We start from the raw sequence: 16,376 nt of genomic DNA on the forward strand, positions 1-16,376 counted from the left end.
GGCAAGTAGCCTTCCTATAAAGAAACCTTTTATGCCCGCCCTCAGATTCTAGAACCTGAGACTCTAGGAGAATTGAATATCATCACCTTAGATTTTATTTAGCTTTGCTGTGAGAAATAAGATTTGGAAGAGGGAACTCATATAACGTCAGACTTGGAAAAGATGGCCATTAAATCAGTATGTTAAATTTGGAGCCAAACCCTCAAAATATTTGACTTGTAAGCACAAAAACTTGAGCTAAATCTTTATTGGTTGGAGGGGCAAAACCCAAATATTTTAATTTTCAGATGCGTTCACGTCAGTTTTAATTATTCTGACAATGAAAGTCTGGTAGTTGTTGATTTCTTCCCACAGAGTTGTGTTTTTTTCCTAGAGGCTTGAAGACCAGAACTTCTTTCTTCCATCATTTTATTGAGCACAGCCCACAAGAAAGACAAACAAAGGGCTGACTTCTCAAGAACCTTCTTGAAAAGTCCCAAAGAGAATTAACATTTTTTCTGCTGTTAGGAACCCTTCCATGGTCCCTGGTATTAAAAGGGAAATTGTAAATGGTAGGTTCCTGTAAAGATGAGTTTAATAGAAGGGACAATAAAAATTACCTCACTATAAATCCATTAGTCTTCTAATCTCTCTCTTTAAACACCAATCTCTTGTTTCCTGAGCAGTGTAACTTTGTTTCCTACTTGTTGTATTTAACATAGCAGGAAATGTAAAATTTTTACCCCATTAAAAATAAAAAGCTTAGTGGAAAAGTTTTGATAATAAATTGCTTTAGCTTCCCCGACACACGTTTGGTTGACTATGTTTAGGTAAGTACCAGTCAATCTATCTATGTTTGTGAAATTGTAAAACACACCAAACTTCCTGTTGAAACAAAAAGGCAACTGTTCCCACATAGAATCGTTTGGAATTTAACTCAACAAACCCCTGCGCATTTTAGGCCATGGAGCTAACAATATGAAATAAAAGACAGCCCCTGCCTTTTCAGACTACTCGGAAGTCCAGAAGGCGAAAAACAAGAAACATTAGTTTGAATGTTTTGAAGGGCAGGAATCTTCCTGTCTTTTCCACCTTCCTCTCCTTGGATCCCCTTCATCAGGAAGAAAGGCACCTTCCACTTAGACTTTCCAGATTTTTTGGTTTGGATTTTTTGGCCTGTACTATATATTCATGTTATGTCTGTGCTTCTTAAAACTGCTGGGTTTTCTTTGCTCGAAGGAGAAAGAGAATTGGAGATACACATCAGTCCTTTGTCAATTAGAGGAAGACAGGTCCTCAAAAATCAATCAATACAGGTATCCTCATTCTGGGCTTAGCTTTTGGATGTTGAGAGTGAAAAGAACTGACACCTTGTCTGAATAACATTTGAATGATATCGACAGTTTTCAAGAACTTAGGATCCTCTAGCAGGGAGGGGCGGATAAGTATACACTCTGCCTTCTGGAAAATTGTACCTGATTTAAAGGCGATAGGAACCACAGGGAATGAAGAGGTGACCAAGAAGACCATCAGGATGCAGAGAGCTGAAGCCTTATTTCACAGAGAGACTTTAAGTATATTCAGAATAACAGTTGAGGGAGGGAATGAGTAACATCTGGCGATAATCTTTGCTGGCCAGTTTTTTAAAGACTCTTAGATCACACTTCAGCCTCATCAGAAAACATTTATGAATTTAAATTTACTTAAAATATCCAGAATAAGCATTAAATAATTATTATTGTTATGCAGATGTAGCCGAAGCTCTTTGACAGAAATCCCAAAGAAATCGAAACCTCACCAAGATTTATAAATGCAGTATTCCAAACCATTATATTATAAATAAGACTTTTATGTTTGGATTTGTTTTCTGTCACTTATTTCTTAACAGGGTAATGTTTTGATAAGGGAGTCACAATATTCAGCCATTAGGTACAATCTGAGACCCAATAAGTCATTATTGATCAACACATCCTCTTTATAAGTAGGGACAGAACTTCGTGCATTAAAATTTCAGTGAATCTTAACTTTTAAATTATAAATTATTTCTGACTCTTTTCCTCTTCTAAAACATTCTCTTTAGTTGTGAGAGTTCTTTGAATAATCATTATTTACAATGTGAAGCTATGCAGCAATAGTCACTTATTTACTGTAGTGTCAATTTTTTTAACAGGATACTGGCATAATAGAAGAATTTGGTCTGTACCACAAAATGCTTGATTGCGTGTATATGAGCATGTGTGCGTGCGCACACATGCACATGCTTAGGTCTAATTCAATTTAGTAAATATTTATTGAGAGTCTATTCTAAGGCATTGTGCCATATTCTAGAAGATATAAACAAGATATAAACCCTGTTTTTAGTGAAATAAAAACAACCTCTTTAAATGCACCATTGGCACAGGAAACAATAACCAATCACATGTACAAAGAAGATCAGTTACAATTCATGCTTTTACAGGGATTTCTTTAATACACATTCTCCCATGAGAGTACACGTAAGTGAGGGTAGTACTTTGTCTGTTTTGTTCACTTTCTTTTCCCCAGGATCTAGCACAGTACCTGACATATCCTACAGTCATAATTATTTATATAACGCATGCACAAGTAAATGAAAGTTATCTTTGCATGTGAGAGGAAAATCGGCTGCTGATTAGATGTAACACATTTTTAGTGGATTCAAAGGCTTATGAATATGATAAACATAACTGTGGAAACTAGCATGTAAAGCAGAGCCCTTGCAATCTATGGCTTGAAATAGAGTGATTAAGGGGATTTTTCTTTAAATGTGTACAAAGTATAATGAGGGAGAGGTATAATATTTTTCCTTGGTTACGAGAGAATGAGAATTGCTAGGGAAGAGTAACACTTGAACCCTACCACCACTACCATTAGAAAAACAGGTTACACTCAATTTGAATATTTTCCAAATAATGTGATGGTGCCATTAATTTAATGTATCACATCATAGGAATATCTAAGAAGATGATAATACAAAAGTCAACTAGGTTGCAAGTTCAACCTGCCTCTTGCTATTCCTTCTGAGTCTAAAGTTCTCATTTATGGGGATATAAGAACACTATAGCTTAAGAATCATTTAAAATGTATTAATATTTTATTTTTTTAATTTTATAGGAACATGAAAAAAAGGAACTGAGTATAGGAGATATTTCACTTAAACTATCTCTCAGTATATGTTAGATTCTTTACGTTTGAGTCAGCATGATGTAGTATAACTCAGAGCAGTAGAGTGAGGAGAAAGATTTGGTTAGATGTGCTGGCTCACCATTATCTGTGTCCTTTGAGCAAGTCACCTAATCTCTTGACTCAAGTATATTACTCCTAAAATGAGAGTTATGGACTGGATGGCCTCTGAGGTGGCTTTCACACTTTGCATTTATAATCCAATTATAATTGTTTAATTAAGTATATTCCTATAAAGCCATATAATTACAGTCTTCTTCAGTGGATTTTTCTAGAACTAGTTTGTCACATGTACCACAACTACAGAGTAAAGCACAAAATAAAGTCATGTTCTCCCAAGAAAGAAAGATAATCACTTTTTATGTAATTGGAAAATGTAGCTTTTTCTCCTGTTTTTTTATTTCCATATTTGCACAGCTAAAGGAAAAACAGTTGTTTCATAATTTCTGTTTGGAACATATCCTCATGACCTTATTTTGGTTTGTGGAGACTTTGGTACAACTGGGAAGGACCCATAAATAAGTCATGGCATTTCTGGGCTCTTACTCTTCTGCATTCTTTCTCCATCCTTGCCTCAGATGTGCAAATGGCCTGGCCCTGCACTGTGGGCTTGTCCTCCCACAATATTACTCGGACACACACTTTGCACGATTATTATTTCTAAAACTAAAGGCAATTTTACCCCCTTTGGTCATTATCATTACTATATCTTCACTAATTTATTCAGCAAATATTGAGTGCCTACTATATACCATGCAATTATTTTCTAGGTAGTTGGGATACATCACTGTATAAGATGGAACTGAAAAGAAAGTCCCCTGCCTTTGTGACATAATCTTGTAGGAGGAGACAGACAATGTATGAAGTCTGTCAGGGAAAAGTCCAGCCATTGTTAATATAAAGAGAATGGTTTGCCGACATTGCTGTAACCTGGCAGCCAAGGAGAGTGGACTGGAATGCGCATGGGCAAACAATGACAACTTCACTGTACTAGTCTGTGGGGGTGGTAGATACCATTGAGGGTGCATGTGTACTGTGTGGCTGTGGTATTCAAAATGACTGAGTGCATAGAGCGACGAATCTGCATCGAATTTTGTGTTAACATTGAACTTTCCTTCACGGAAACTATTTAGATGATTCAGAAGGCCACAGCTACAGGCAAATGGTGATTGGCAGCTTCATCACAACATGTCTTCTCATGCATCACATCTCATGCAGTTTTTTGGTGAAACATCATATCACCCAGGTGACTCAGCCCCATACAGCCCAGATTTGGCACCCTGTTACTTCTGGCTTTTCCCCAAACCAAAATCACCTCTGAAAGGGAAGAGATTTCAGACTATGAGATTCAGGAATATAAGAGTAGCAGATGGCAATGGGGAGAACTGTGTGAGGTCCTAAGGTGCCTACTTCGAAGGGGACTAAGGCATCATTGTCCTGTGTACAATGTTTCTTGTATCTTTAATACATGTCTCTAATTTTCATAGTGTATGGCTGAATACTTTCTGGACAGACCTCATATTAAGGAGTTTATAATAAGTATTTGTTGACATTGGGGGTGCAAGAGACAAAGCAGCATCAGGGATAACTTCAAGATATTTGGCCTAAGCAACTGGAAAGATGGAGCTGCCATCAACTGAGATAGGAAAGTTGCAAGAGAAGGACTTTGCTAGGAATGAGGGCAGTGGGGAAAAGGAAACAGAAGTGGAGCTGGTTTGGGACACGCTGTGTCTAGTGGATATCCAGACGGAGATGTCAGGTAGGCAGTTGATTCTGTGAGTCTGAACTCTGATGCAAATCTGTGTTTTGTATAAATACTATTTAAAACAGTGTGACTAGATGTGATCTCCAGGAGAATGAATGCGGTAGGGAAAAGAAAGCACCAAAGACTAAGAACTGGGCCCTGCAAAGACAGAGCTCAGGGAGAAAAAGAGGAAACAGCAAAGGAGTTCAAAAAGTAACGGCCAGAGAAGGAGGAGGAAAATGTCCTGGCTGTGGTGACCTGAAGGTCAAGTAAAGAATGGTCATTGATGCCAGTGCTGCCGTTACAGCAAAACGGTGCAGGCTGAGAACTGACTCTTAGATTTAACCACATAGATGAATACTGTACGGGGCGGGGGTGGGGGGGCGGGTCTGCAGAATTCATATTTTATGTGCTCAGGTATTACTGAATTTTTTATTCATCTTTTAAGGAGCCATGTTACTAATACAATACTTATTATCATTTAGAATTGGCCCTTTTTTCCTCAGACGGTGTGTGATTGTACTTTCTAAAGGTGATGCCAGAAAAAAAGTACTGCACAAAGCAAACATTAGCTGTACCCACCTGGTAGCCATAGAAGAGCAGTGTTAATTAACAATCAGTTTTGAATCAAAATAGAGTAAGTTTCATAGTCTGAAAGTCACGGGTTAATAGAGTAGAATTTGTTCTGTGTAATTAATTCTGGAAAATAGGATATTAAAATTCTCCTGAGAAGGAGTGAAGACAGATTGTTTCAGGAAGAGCCAAATAAATGAAAGAAATAAGAAATTCCTTGTTTGCAACTAACTTTACCAATATTCTTTACTCAAAGATTAGGTGATATGATAAATTTGAGTGGTAAAGGTTTGTGGCTAATGAAGCCATTAAAATGACTTTTGAGAATAAGTATTTTTAATAAAGGAAGTGCACATTGATTTCTGGAAAAGGACACAGCAGAGATAATGGAAAACTGTATATTTTTAAATTAATATACTAGGATCTCTTGATTGAAGTTGAAATGCCATATTTCCAAAGACATTTAATTAGGCAAACTAAAACCTTATATAACAAGTTAGACATTGGAGTTAGAAGAAGTATAAAGACAATCATTTGCATTTCTAAAACAAAAGATTAATAAAAATAAAATTATTCTGACTTGAGCTTCAGGGGGAGAGAAACTATTTAAACCCAGAAGTTTATTCAGAAGAGGCTCCTTCAGCTTAAAATGATAATTCTTGAAATGGTCACAAATCACTTGGAAACTCATAATAATGAAACATAAATCAAATGTACTTGTCACTGTAATGTATGACTTTCAGAGGCCCTGAAATTTGTTGCTAGCAAGCAAAATAGAGATAGACTCATAAACAGCAGTCTGGCAGTTCGGAGGAAGGGCTGTGGGGGAGGGGCTTCGGGGGGAGGGATTGAGCAAAAAAGAAAGCTCACAAACGCGGACAGCAGTGTGGTGATGGGGGGGTGGAGGTGAAAGAGGGTGGGGGGGAGAAATGGTGATGGAAAAAATAAATTAAAAAATAAGAATGTTAAATTTCAGTTAAGAAAGCAAAAGTTTCATCCACTCTCTTTTCAGTTTTAGAGATTTTTAATCAACTCCTTTAACCTCCTGCCCCTTTTTTTGCATCAAAACTAATTCCAAAGATTAATTCAGTGCTGATACTGGCTTTGAGCCTTGTGATACGTTTAAACAGTAAAATCTGTGTGTATATGTATTTATATCTCTGTATAATATACATCTTATTACATGCATTTATATGTAGTGTGTATGTACATACATATATGAGCTATAAAGGTTATGTAATGTTGACCAGCTGTTTCTCTAACAGATCTTGTGATTTATCTTAACTAGGCTGTGCCAGTATTAGGAAGCAGTGGAGAATACTTAAGTTTCTTAAATTCCTAGTCTTTTTCCCATGTTAAGGAAAGGTGCCTGTGAAGGCAGCTGAGCCAAAGACTGGGAGCCCCTCACCCACAATGAGTGTCCAGGACTTTGCTTTGTCAAGGAGAGCCATAGATAAAGGAATATGAGCCTCTTCCTTAGTGGTTTTCAGTGTGATTCATGGAACCCTCGGAGCCTAAACCTCATTAGGGAGTCCACAAGGTCAAAATTAATTTTTAATGCTAAGATGTTTTTTGCCTTTCTCACTGATGGTACAAAGGCAATGACGTGTAAGGTGTTTTGGCAGGAATCAAGACAGAGGCACTAGACTTAACTGTAGAGATTGTATTCTTCATCAGCACACACTACTTTTTAAAAATTGCCAGTTTCATTTATTGTCTTCATTGAAGCAGTAAAATTAATACTTTAATAACTCTCAACTCTTGACTGCATATTGTATTAATACACTTTGATGAGGGGGGAAAACATATAAAGTACTTCTGCTACCTTTTAAAGTACAATGTGTATCTCAAGAGAAAGTCCTTATTTAAGTTGAAAGTTGAAGTAGCTCCTTTATAATATTACACCATTTTTACTTGAATGAAACAACTGAGTGTTTAGACTTGAGTGTGTGAAGGATATTTTTTCAAAATCAGCGAAGTGATACTTTAAGAAGAATAACTGATAGCATTTGCTGCCAGAAATGAAATCCTAACTTTCAAGTGATGATTAGAATTTGGGAAATCATATATTCACCACCAGGAGTTTGACAGTTTCCCTTTATTTAAAAGCTTTTCTGATGAAAGCAGTGGTGATGTTAATGAATGTGACTTTTAATATATTTCGTCAACATTTGGAAAAGCAGTACATGATGTTGCAAAGTCATGTGTGGGGAAAAGATTCACTCAAAGTGCAAGATAGACATGAGTTTTAATTTTAGGAGTTTGAAAAGTTGCTAATTTTCAGATTCCATATTGCAGCTAACCAAGTCAATTTGATATATTGTCAAAAATTCATATCTACAATTTGATGAAAAGGATGTGAAAATACTTCTCTTTTCCAAACACATATCTGATTCATAAATTTTAATCAAGACAACATGCCTCAACAGATTGAATGCAGAAGCGGATACGAGGACCTAGTTACCTTCTTTTAAGCCAGATGTTAAAGAGACTTGCAATATTGTAAAAAAAAAAGTGCCATTATTCTCATTTTTTGTTTTATAGAATATAGTTATTTTTATAATATAATTTACGTTAACAAGATGGGCTTATTTTTTAATAAGTTATATTTTTTTAAGTTTCTTGGTTTTAATTTCTAGTAAGGTAAATATTGATAGGTGTAGCCCACATAAAAAGTGGTCTTTGGGGACTTCCTCTATTTTAGAGTGTGAAAGAATCCTGAGATCAAAAAGTTTGAGAACCGCTCCTCTCCCTTGGTCCATTTTATCCCTGAAGTTCTTCCCCAGTTCAAAGAACAAGCCCAAGTCCTTCCAAGGTAGTCAGAAACTCATCGTGAAGGATACAGCAACCGGGTCTGTCAAAGAAAGTAGACGAGAGCACAGGTACTGAACTTGTCCCTGCAGCTGACTGGTGTCACCCAAATCTGATTTGGACAAGCATTGTTCCATGAACGAGCATTTGAACTCACTCATTTAATTATTCAACAGGCAGTTGGTTAAGGCCTCTTGTTTGCCAGATGTTGTAGTGAGTGATGGGAATGTAAAATCGAATAAGACAATAGCTCCTGAAGCAAACTTGAAAATTAAGATGAGTCAGTGCCTGTCTGTGACTGCTGCTAGAACAACTGTTACTAGGGAAAAAATTGGGGCAGTGAGATTGTAATGATGCATTGAGAAGAAAAGAGGTCATGAAGTGTCAGGAAAAAAAAATCAAACTTTGAACTAGTATGACTTTTTTTTAAAGATTTTATTTATTTATTTTTAGAGAGAGAATAAGGGAGGGAGAAAGAAAGGGAGAGGAATATCAATGTGTAGTTGCCTCTTGCGCACCCCCAGCTGGGGACCTGGCCCATAACCCAGGTGTGTGCTCTGACTGGGAATCAAACCAGTGATCCTTTGGTTCACAGGCTGATACTCAGTCCACTGAGCTGCACCATCAGAGCTGAACTATGATGAAATTTTAATGGCACTAAGTATACACATTTATTTAGCTTGTGTGGCGTGCCTATAACATGTTCTGAGAATACATGCACATAACATAGGTACTACATTCAAGAAGTTTGCAGCCTAGTAGTAATAGAATAGAGTTAAGGAAGTTGTGTTTTGGGAAAGAAAGAAAGGAAGGGAGGGAGGGAGGGAAGGAGGGAGGGAGGAAGGAAGAAAATCGTATCAAATGCACAGATGCGAAGTACATAGGTCATTACTTCTTAAGAAAAACACATAAAACGAAAGAGAATGGATAACATAATGGTTTCCAAAGAGAACCACCAGCAAATGCAAAGAAGAATCTTGGCTTTTCTTTAGGCTGTTTATTGTACAGTCTTTAATTCAGTATTAGGGAAGGAAGACCCAGGAAATAAACAAGGCTTTGGAGAATAAGCACTAAATATAGCCTTTCCCCTTTTCTTTAATTAGACTCAATAACAACAACTAATGTAGTGAGCTAGATTATTGGACTCAAAGATGGCAAAACGGAGAGAAGTCTTTGTAGTCCTCTTTGGCTACTCTTACTTATTGTCATAAGATAAGGAAGAATATTCCTTCTCACATTAGCAGGATGAATAACTTCAGGTCCCAGATCGTAATAAAGACAGCGGGACTGAGCGGTGAGAAAGGGGAGTACAGACCAAGAAAAGGATGCCGTCATTTCCCCTTTTCCGAGACCCACTGGTGCACCCTATTCATTTATATTCTGTCATTTAGATAGGGATAGGTGTTTTCAGGACCAACTGTTTTCTCAGAAGAGATAAGGGATAAGTTTGAGGCTCGCAGTGAAATAGGAGAAGTACAGGAATTCAAGAAAAGAGATCAAGTCAAAAGAACAGGGACCATAGAAGGAGGGAGGTGCAAGACAAAATGAAGATCTCCCCAACCCCTCCCCTTAAACATCAGTGAGATCTTACATCTTACAAGACAAGGACTATATGGCAAAGTTGTTGGCCTTCTCCTAGGAGCAAACAAAATACACATAGCAGTAGATAATTAACATAGACCAATGCTGAGATTGCACTTAAAAAACAGTTTAAAGCAGCAACCCAAGATAGATAAGTAGCAAAAACATCTCAAAGGCTGGATTCTGCCTTTCCTGGCATCCTCTTAATTCTGCTTAAGGAAAGAGAGAATCCAGGAAATAATAGACTCCGAGACTGCTCTGGCCATGTCTCCCTGGTCCACATGGAGCCAAAGGGAACCAGTTTCATGGACAACAGCAAAGGTGCTTGTCTTTTTCACATGAGGTTCATTATTTTAGTCGATGGTTTCTGAAAACACCAAGATGCCATGAGAGCTACTAGTCTAACCCAGACCACTATTTCTGGAGGGTGGAAGCAGCATTTCAAATGTGGTTAACAATGGAGTATGTGGTGCATGAAGATCAGTAAATTCACTAGTAATCTCTCCTTTCTCAGAAACATGATTCCAGTGACAGAGTTCCGGCAGTTCTCTGAGCAGCAGCCTGCCTTCCGGGTGCTGAAGCCGTGGTGGGATGTGTTCACTGATTACCTTTCAGTGGCCATGCTGATGATCGGTGTGTTTGGATGTACTTTACAGGTAGGTGCCTAGTAGACTCATGTCATATGGAAGCCAGAGCAAGACAGCCATTGAACCCTCTTAAAAGAGCTGGCTGTGTGATTTTTTAACCAAGTAAAAATCTTGCGGATGGTGTTTAAAATCATAGCAGAAAGCATGAAGCACCGATTTACTAAATTTTCCTAATAAGGTAAATATGGTACTTGTAAGGTTTCATTGAGCTCAAACAGCAGTTGACAGGAGTCAAATAATATTTGATGTCACTAACACTAAAAGATGTCCCTTCTCTTTTAAAGCTGGCTTTATAGTAAAATATAGCATGTGTATCCACAGTGCCATTTATATCGCCAAAGCGGAGCTTTTTTTTCTTTACCTCTGAGAAGATTTTCTGGAAGGATATTTTGATGTGATATCATTATTAATTTTACCCATTGTTCATTCTCAATTAAAATGTAGCCCAATCAAAATATATTCTATGTAGAAGCTATATATTCATATATTGAATCCAGATTATTTTTACATACCTACTATCAGGCACAGTACTTTGAGGACATAGTGCGTTGGCCAAAAAGTCCATTAACATTTTTCCTGTAAGATGACTCTAGTAGCACTTAGTTGCCTTTAACTTCATTCAAAACAATTTTGTTAGACTGTATTGCGACATCTGTCATGTCAGTGTGGAGTTAAGAAAAACTTACCAAAATTGGTGAATTTTTGTGCAGCCATTTTAACATTGAAGATGGAAGAAAATACACAATATTTTCAGCATACTATGCTTTATTATTTCAAGAAAAGTAAAAACACAACTAAAATGCAAAAAAAGATGTGTGCAGTATATAGAGAAGATGCTGTGACTGACCGAAATTGTCAAAGTGGTTTGCGAAGTTTCTTGGTACTATTGACATTTTTGCCAAATAATTCTTCCCCGTGAGGCTGTCTTATGGATTGAAAAATGTTTAGCAGCACCCCTGGCCTCTACCCACTAGAAGCCAATAATAGCAGGAGACAGCTGACATAAAATGTCCAAATCAATAAAGTTATTGGCAAAAATGAAAAATGTGTCTTTTATTTTACGGAAAAAATCCATATGGAGTTTTTGGCCAACACAATATATACCTATAAGCAGTTTATTTCTGGAGTAAAACTAAATAAACCAACAATCAGAAAAGGCTCTGTAATACTATGATAGATGCAGCCATAAGCAATAAGGGGGTGCGGAGGAGGGGTGCTTGGCTTGGGAACAAAAGAAAAGGGAATGGGTTGTATTAAAATTTGGAAAACTAGCTGAAGTTAGGGAGGAGGAGATGAGGTGGGAGAAGGTGCCAGGAAGAGGAAAGGAAGTTCTATGTCATGGATGTGAGAAAGAACGTGGCATCTTTGGGAAACTCAGTAGGACCGTCTCTCACTGCTGTCATCAGTGAATCACCCGAGGGGAAACTGGCGAGGGCAGTACTGTTAGGAATAACATTAGAGAGCGAATGGAGGAAAGGCAGCTGTGCCTCTGAAGGGGACTAAGAAGGGACAGCTGTGAGAAAGGATGGACACAGGAAAGGAGGGACTCAGATGTCAAAGGCAGGTGTTGTTAACAGTGACAGGCAGTACAGCTAACTCATTGGACGAATGAGAGAAAAGTAGCAATGAGGTCTTTTGAAATCTTAGTTTCAGTAGTTAGAAAAGTGGGTGCAAGTTAAAGGCCATGGGGGTACTTCTCAATTCCTTCACCGTCTTCGCCCAGAAGCACACATTGGTAATTAGAGAATAGTCACAGGGATGTAAAGTACGGCATAGGGAATATAGTTGATAGTAGTGTAATAACAATATTATTCAATATGTATGGAGCCAGGTAGGTACTTGAAATATCAGGGGAAACACTTTGTTAAATGTGTGATTGTCTAACCACTATGCTGTACACCTGAAATTAATACAGAATAATATTGAATATAAACTGTAATTGGAAAAAAAAAGGCTGTGGTGTAGATGTGATTTTCAGGTAAAACAACAGAGAAAGAGGAGCTTGGAAGAGAGAAATATAGTAGATGTGGTACAGAGTAAAAATCAAGACAATTTTAAAGTTGATTTTAATACTAGTTAACACATAGTACATTATTCTGAAAACGTTACATATATTTTAAATAATTTTATCCTCATGACAACCCTAAGATGCACTATTATTACCCCCATTTACAGATGAGACAACTAAGGTACAGAGAATTTAGAGCGACCTCCTGAGGTGGGTGGCAAAGCCCTTATTCAAACCCAGGCAGTTTGGGCCCAAACTCCCTGTTCTTAATCTCTGACACCATGCTGCCTTTTATGTTGTTGGCTGAAAAAAATTTGTCCTTCCCCATTTCTCAAAAGAGGATGCAGTGAAAAACTAGAGCTTGAAAGAGAGAGAGAGAGGGCATAAATTCATTCATTCATAAAACAAGCAGTTGTTGAAGAACCTGCTTTGTGCCAGGCACTGTTCTAGGAGCCAAGAATTATCGATACCTAAGGGGGAAAAAAAGACAAATATCCCAACCTTATGGAACTTACATTCTATGGGAAAAACAAGCAGAATAAAGAAAATCAATTAATAAATTATACATGTTAGAAGGTAATAAGGGCAGTGGAAAAGAAAATAAAACATACAAGGATGGTAGGAGGTCCCAGCAGCTGAGATCAGGAGTTGCAATTCTCCAGTAGGGTGGCCTGAGAAGGCCTCGTTGGGAAGGTGACTTTGACGAAAAAATGGAAGGAGGTACAGGAGCTGGCCGTGTAGGTGTCTGGGGTGGAGACTTCCAGGCAGAGCAAGAGCAAAGGACACAGACGAAGGGTTCACAGGACCCTTCTGGAAGAGAATTTGACATTTAACTTTCTCACCTTTTTAGCTCTGTTTCTCTGGAGACCTGTTAAAAGTAGAATGTTACAGTGTTACTAGGCAATATTGCTTATGATGTAAATGGCTGCTGATTGGTCAACTGCATCTGGGCTGAGGAATGATAAATACTGATAGGAAGCCATACCATAGCATTTCTGTGATTGTGGTGACACTTGTAATTAGGCATGTCCTTCGACACACGGAAGAGGTATCTGTTATAGAGTTACAAGAGATATGGGCTTCTTTGGAACCTCAGGCTTTTAGGCCAGGGTAAATCCAGAATCCACCTACAGCGGATCTCTTTTCCTTGCACCCGAGGTGATCCAGGGAGGAGAGGCTCAGGGACAGCCTAGCTACAGGGCAGCAGTGCGGACTACTGCACAGAGAGTTAGGCAGATCTCCCCAAAGGGGGAAGCCTGATGCTGCCTTGCTGGCAAGCTGTGACTCCAGTCCTGTATCTTTCTAAGTGATTCTGGTGCCAACTGAGGTGTATGGTTATCTTGTAAGTCTGAGTATGGAGATGAACTAGAAAGGCCCCTGGTGATGTTATGGGCCTGAAACAGGGCATCCCTGGCATGCGTCAGAATATGAAGGCTACCTGGTTCAGAGGATTTATGGAGTGGACCATTTTATTCAACAAACGTCCCTGAGCACCAGCGGTACCTCAAGCATTGTGTGGGACTCTAGGTGCTGAAAGAGAAGCACAGCACGGCCCCTGGCGTCATCAGGTTGCTAGTAGTCCAAAGACCATAGAACTACATAAGCAATGTCATTCGGTGTGAAAGCGCCTTAAGAGTGTTAAACATGATGTTATCTCAACTATTGGAAGTTAAGGACTGGAAGAGGTAAAAATTGAGCCTAGTCTCAAAGAATGAGAATATAATACTTTAAAAAATATTTTTTGAAAGAAGAATGGATAGAAAAAAATCAGTGTCAGCAGAAGGTGTAGTATGATCGTGTCACAAAGCCCTCATTGATGGGCACAGATGGCAGTGTTGGGGGCATTTCCTTGCACAGAACTCTCTTATCTGGAACGCTAACAGCACTTCCGCTGAGTGACACTGGTAAGGAACCCGTGCTAGACTCTCACAAGGGCTCTAGCTCCCAGAACAAACCTGTGGAAGTATATAGATTAGTCCCAGAAAAGAGTTCTGAAGGATAATAGGTTCAGTTTGCCCCAAAGCCAAGAGGGATGCAGTGCAGCGAGGGTTCGGATCTCAGGGTGATTTTGTGCTGTGCCCCTCACCCCTCTGCACGCTGCTGTGGAATGTTACGGAACAGTTGCAGTTGCACAGATTGTGTGGCTGAGCATTGGCATATAAACAGGATTTTAAATATAAAAACAAATACCAATGACTAAGAAGGAAAAATAGAAAGTTATAAAAAGAGTGAATTTCCTGAGTTACAGTTTAGATATTTTAAGAGATTATTTACCTTCTATAAAAAGAATAACTTTTCAATCTACAGTAAGCATTAAAGAAACAGGAAATAAAAATATGGTGTAAATTACTAAAGTAAAACCACCCAGTATCCATGTAACAAATTAATGTTCCCAAAGGAAGATGTAATTTCTTATTTTAGCCCTACTATGATACCTTTGAAATTGACTTACTGACTGACAGCTTCATAAGTAAGGGTTCTTTGTAAAACTCAAATTCCTTTCCCATTTCCAAGATGATAATCCAATGGTTAATATATGTTTTCATGACTTGATTTTCCCTTTGTAAAATGAAAATGCAATAATTCTTCCTGCTCTTATTTACAAAACAAGGTAACTCCTAGGATTCAAAAACAGGACAAGTCAAAATCTAAGGCAGAATGAGAAGAGCACATATTGGTGATAAAATAGTAATCCAGTAGCTTTTTGACAGTTTTCTAAATTACCTCTTCCAATCGCAAATAATAGTTGATTATCTATTTACTCCTAAAAGACTGTGTTCATAAAGATTCAACACTGCATAGCTTTGAAAATACTGGGGGAACTAGGAAGTTATTATTTGTCAACAGAGAGTTGATTCTTTCTTGCCCTGATGTGAAAGGGTTAGAATCAACACTCTTGTCTCACTCACCTGACAAATATTTGTTTATTTCTGAGCAAGTAGTTATTCTCAAGTTTTCATGGAATAAAAGCATATACTATGAAGAGCGTTGCTTAAATTACATCAGCCCACGTAAGAAATAAATATAAACTCATTTTAAAGCAGGAAAGTATATGAAGTGTCTTATTCCTGTACAGTCATACACCCTTGAGGACGAATAGTGTAAACACCCAACTTTGTGCTATAAACAACACTATTCAAAACTGAACACACTCAGTGAAATTGACCAAATCCTGAAAGGTCAACATGTTGCTTCCTGGAAAAAATAAGATTGCTTTTGATCTCTACCCAGTGACTTCAGGTTATCTTATTATGACCAAATCCAAAACAACCCACAGGCAGGCCATTACCAAATATAGAGCTAGCTGTTAGAAACTAGAAACAGGAACTGGAAGCCCCCTGGAAGCCCTAGTGGACTGCTCTGTGGCTGTTACACAGGAAAGACGTTTCCTGCTTTCCGAACTGGGGGTGTTTAGGGTGAGGGCGGGAAGAGCCAAGAGACCGATTTCAGTGACTTGAAACCACCAGCAAGTAATCCTTGCAGACCTAATCCAGTCACCAGGAGCAAACTGGCCAGCAGAGTCACACTGGGACATCTGACCTTGTTGGTTGGAATTGATCCCCCCCCTTCTATTTTTGGAACATAATAAAGTTAACTTCTGCTTCTCTGACCTAGAACCATCAGTGTCAACTCCATGGCCAACAGCCTTCAGGAGAAAATGTTCACAAGTAGTTCACTGGAAAGTATAGTTGGTAAATACTAGAGACCCCAAAATGATTTCAGAAGAGTTCACTTTGATAGCGTGCTCTGAATTTTTGCCATCTCTCTACCTCCCACATCGTCTGTCCAATACTGTCTGGATTTCTCTAAGATCTTTTTCCTTTGCCAAATA

At 38.3% G+C, this 16,376-nt stretch overlaps 1 protein-coding gene across 1 annotated transcript in view; it reads left to right on the forward strand.

The window, feature by feature from the left end:
* LRRC8C (leucine rich repeat containing 8 VRAC subunit C) overlaps nucleotides 1-16,376 on the forward strand; it is a 78,274-nt gene that overhangs the window by 30,683 nt on the left and 31,215 nt on the right. Inside the window, exon 2 of the mRNA XM_054592103.1 lies at nucleotides 10,404-10,545. Coding sequence (XP_054448078.1) covers nucleotides 10,408-10,545 — 138 coding nt within the window. The 5' untranslated portion in view covers nucleotides 10,404-10,407. The remainder of the gene's footprint in view (nucleotides 1-10,403; nucleotides 10,546-16,376) is intronic.

Source organism: Pteronotus mesoamericanus, unplaced genomic scaffold (genome assembly GCF_021234165.1).
Source record: "Pteronotus mesoamericanus isolate MK-2021 breed Mesoamerican mustached bat unplaced genomic scaffold, CSHL_Meso_final scaffold_31, whole genome shotgun sequence".
NCBI lineage: Eukaryota > Metazoa > Chordata > Mammalia > Chiroptera > Mormoopidae > Pteronotus > Pteronotus mesoamericanus.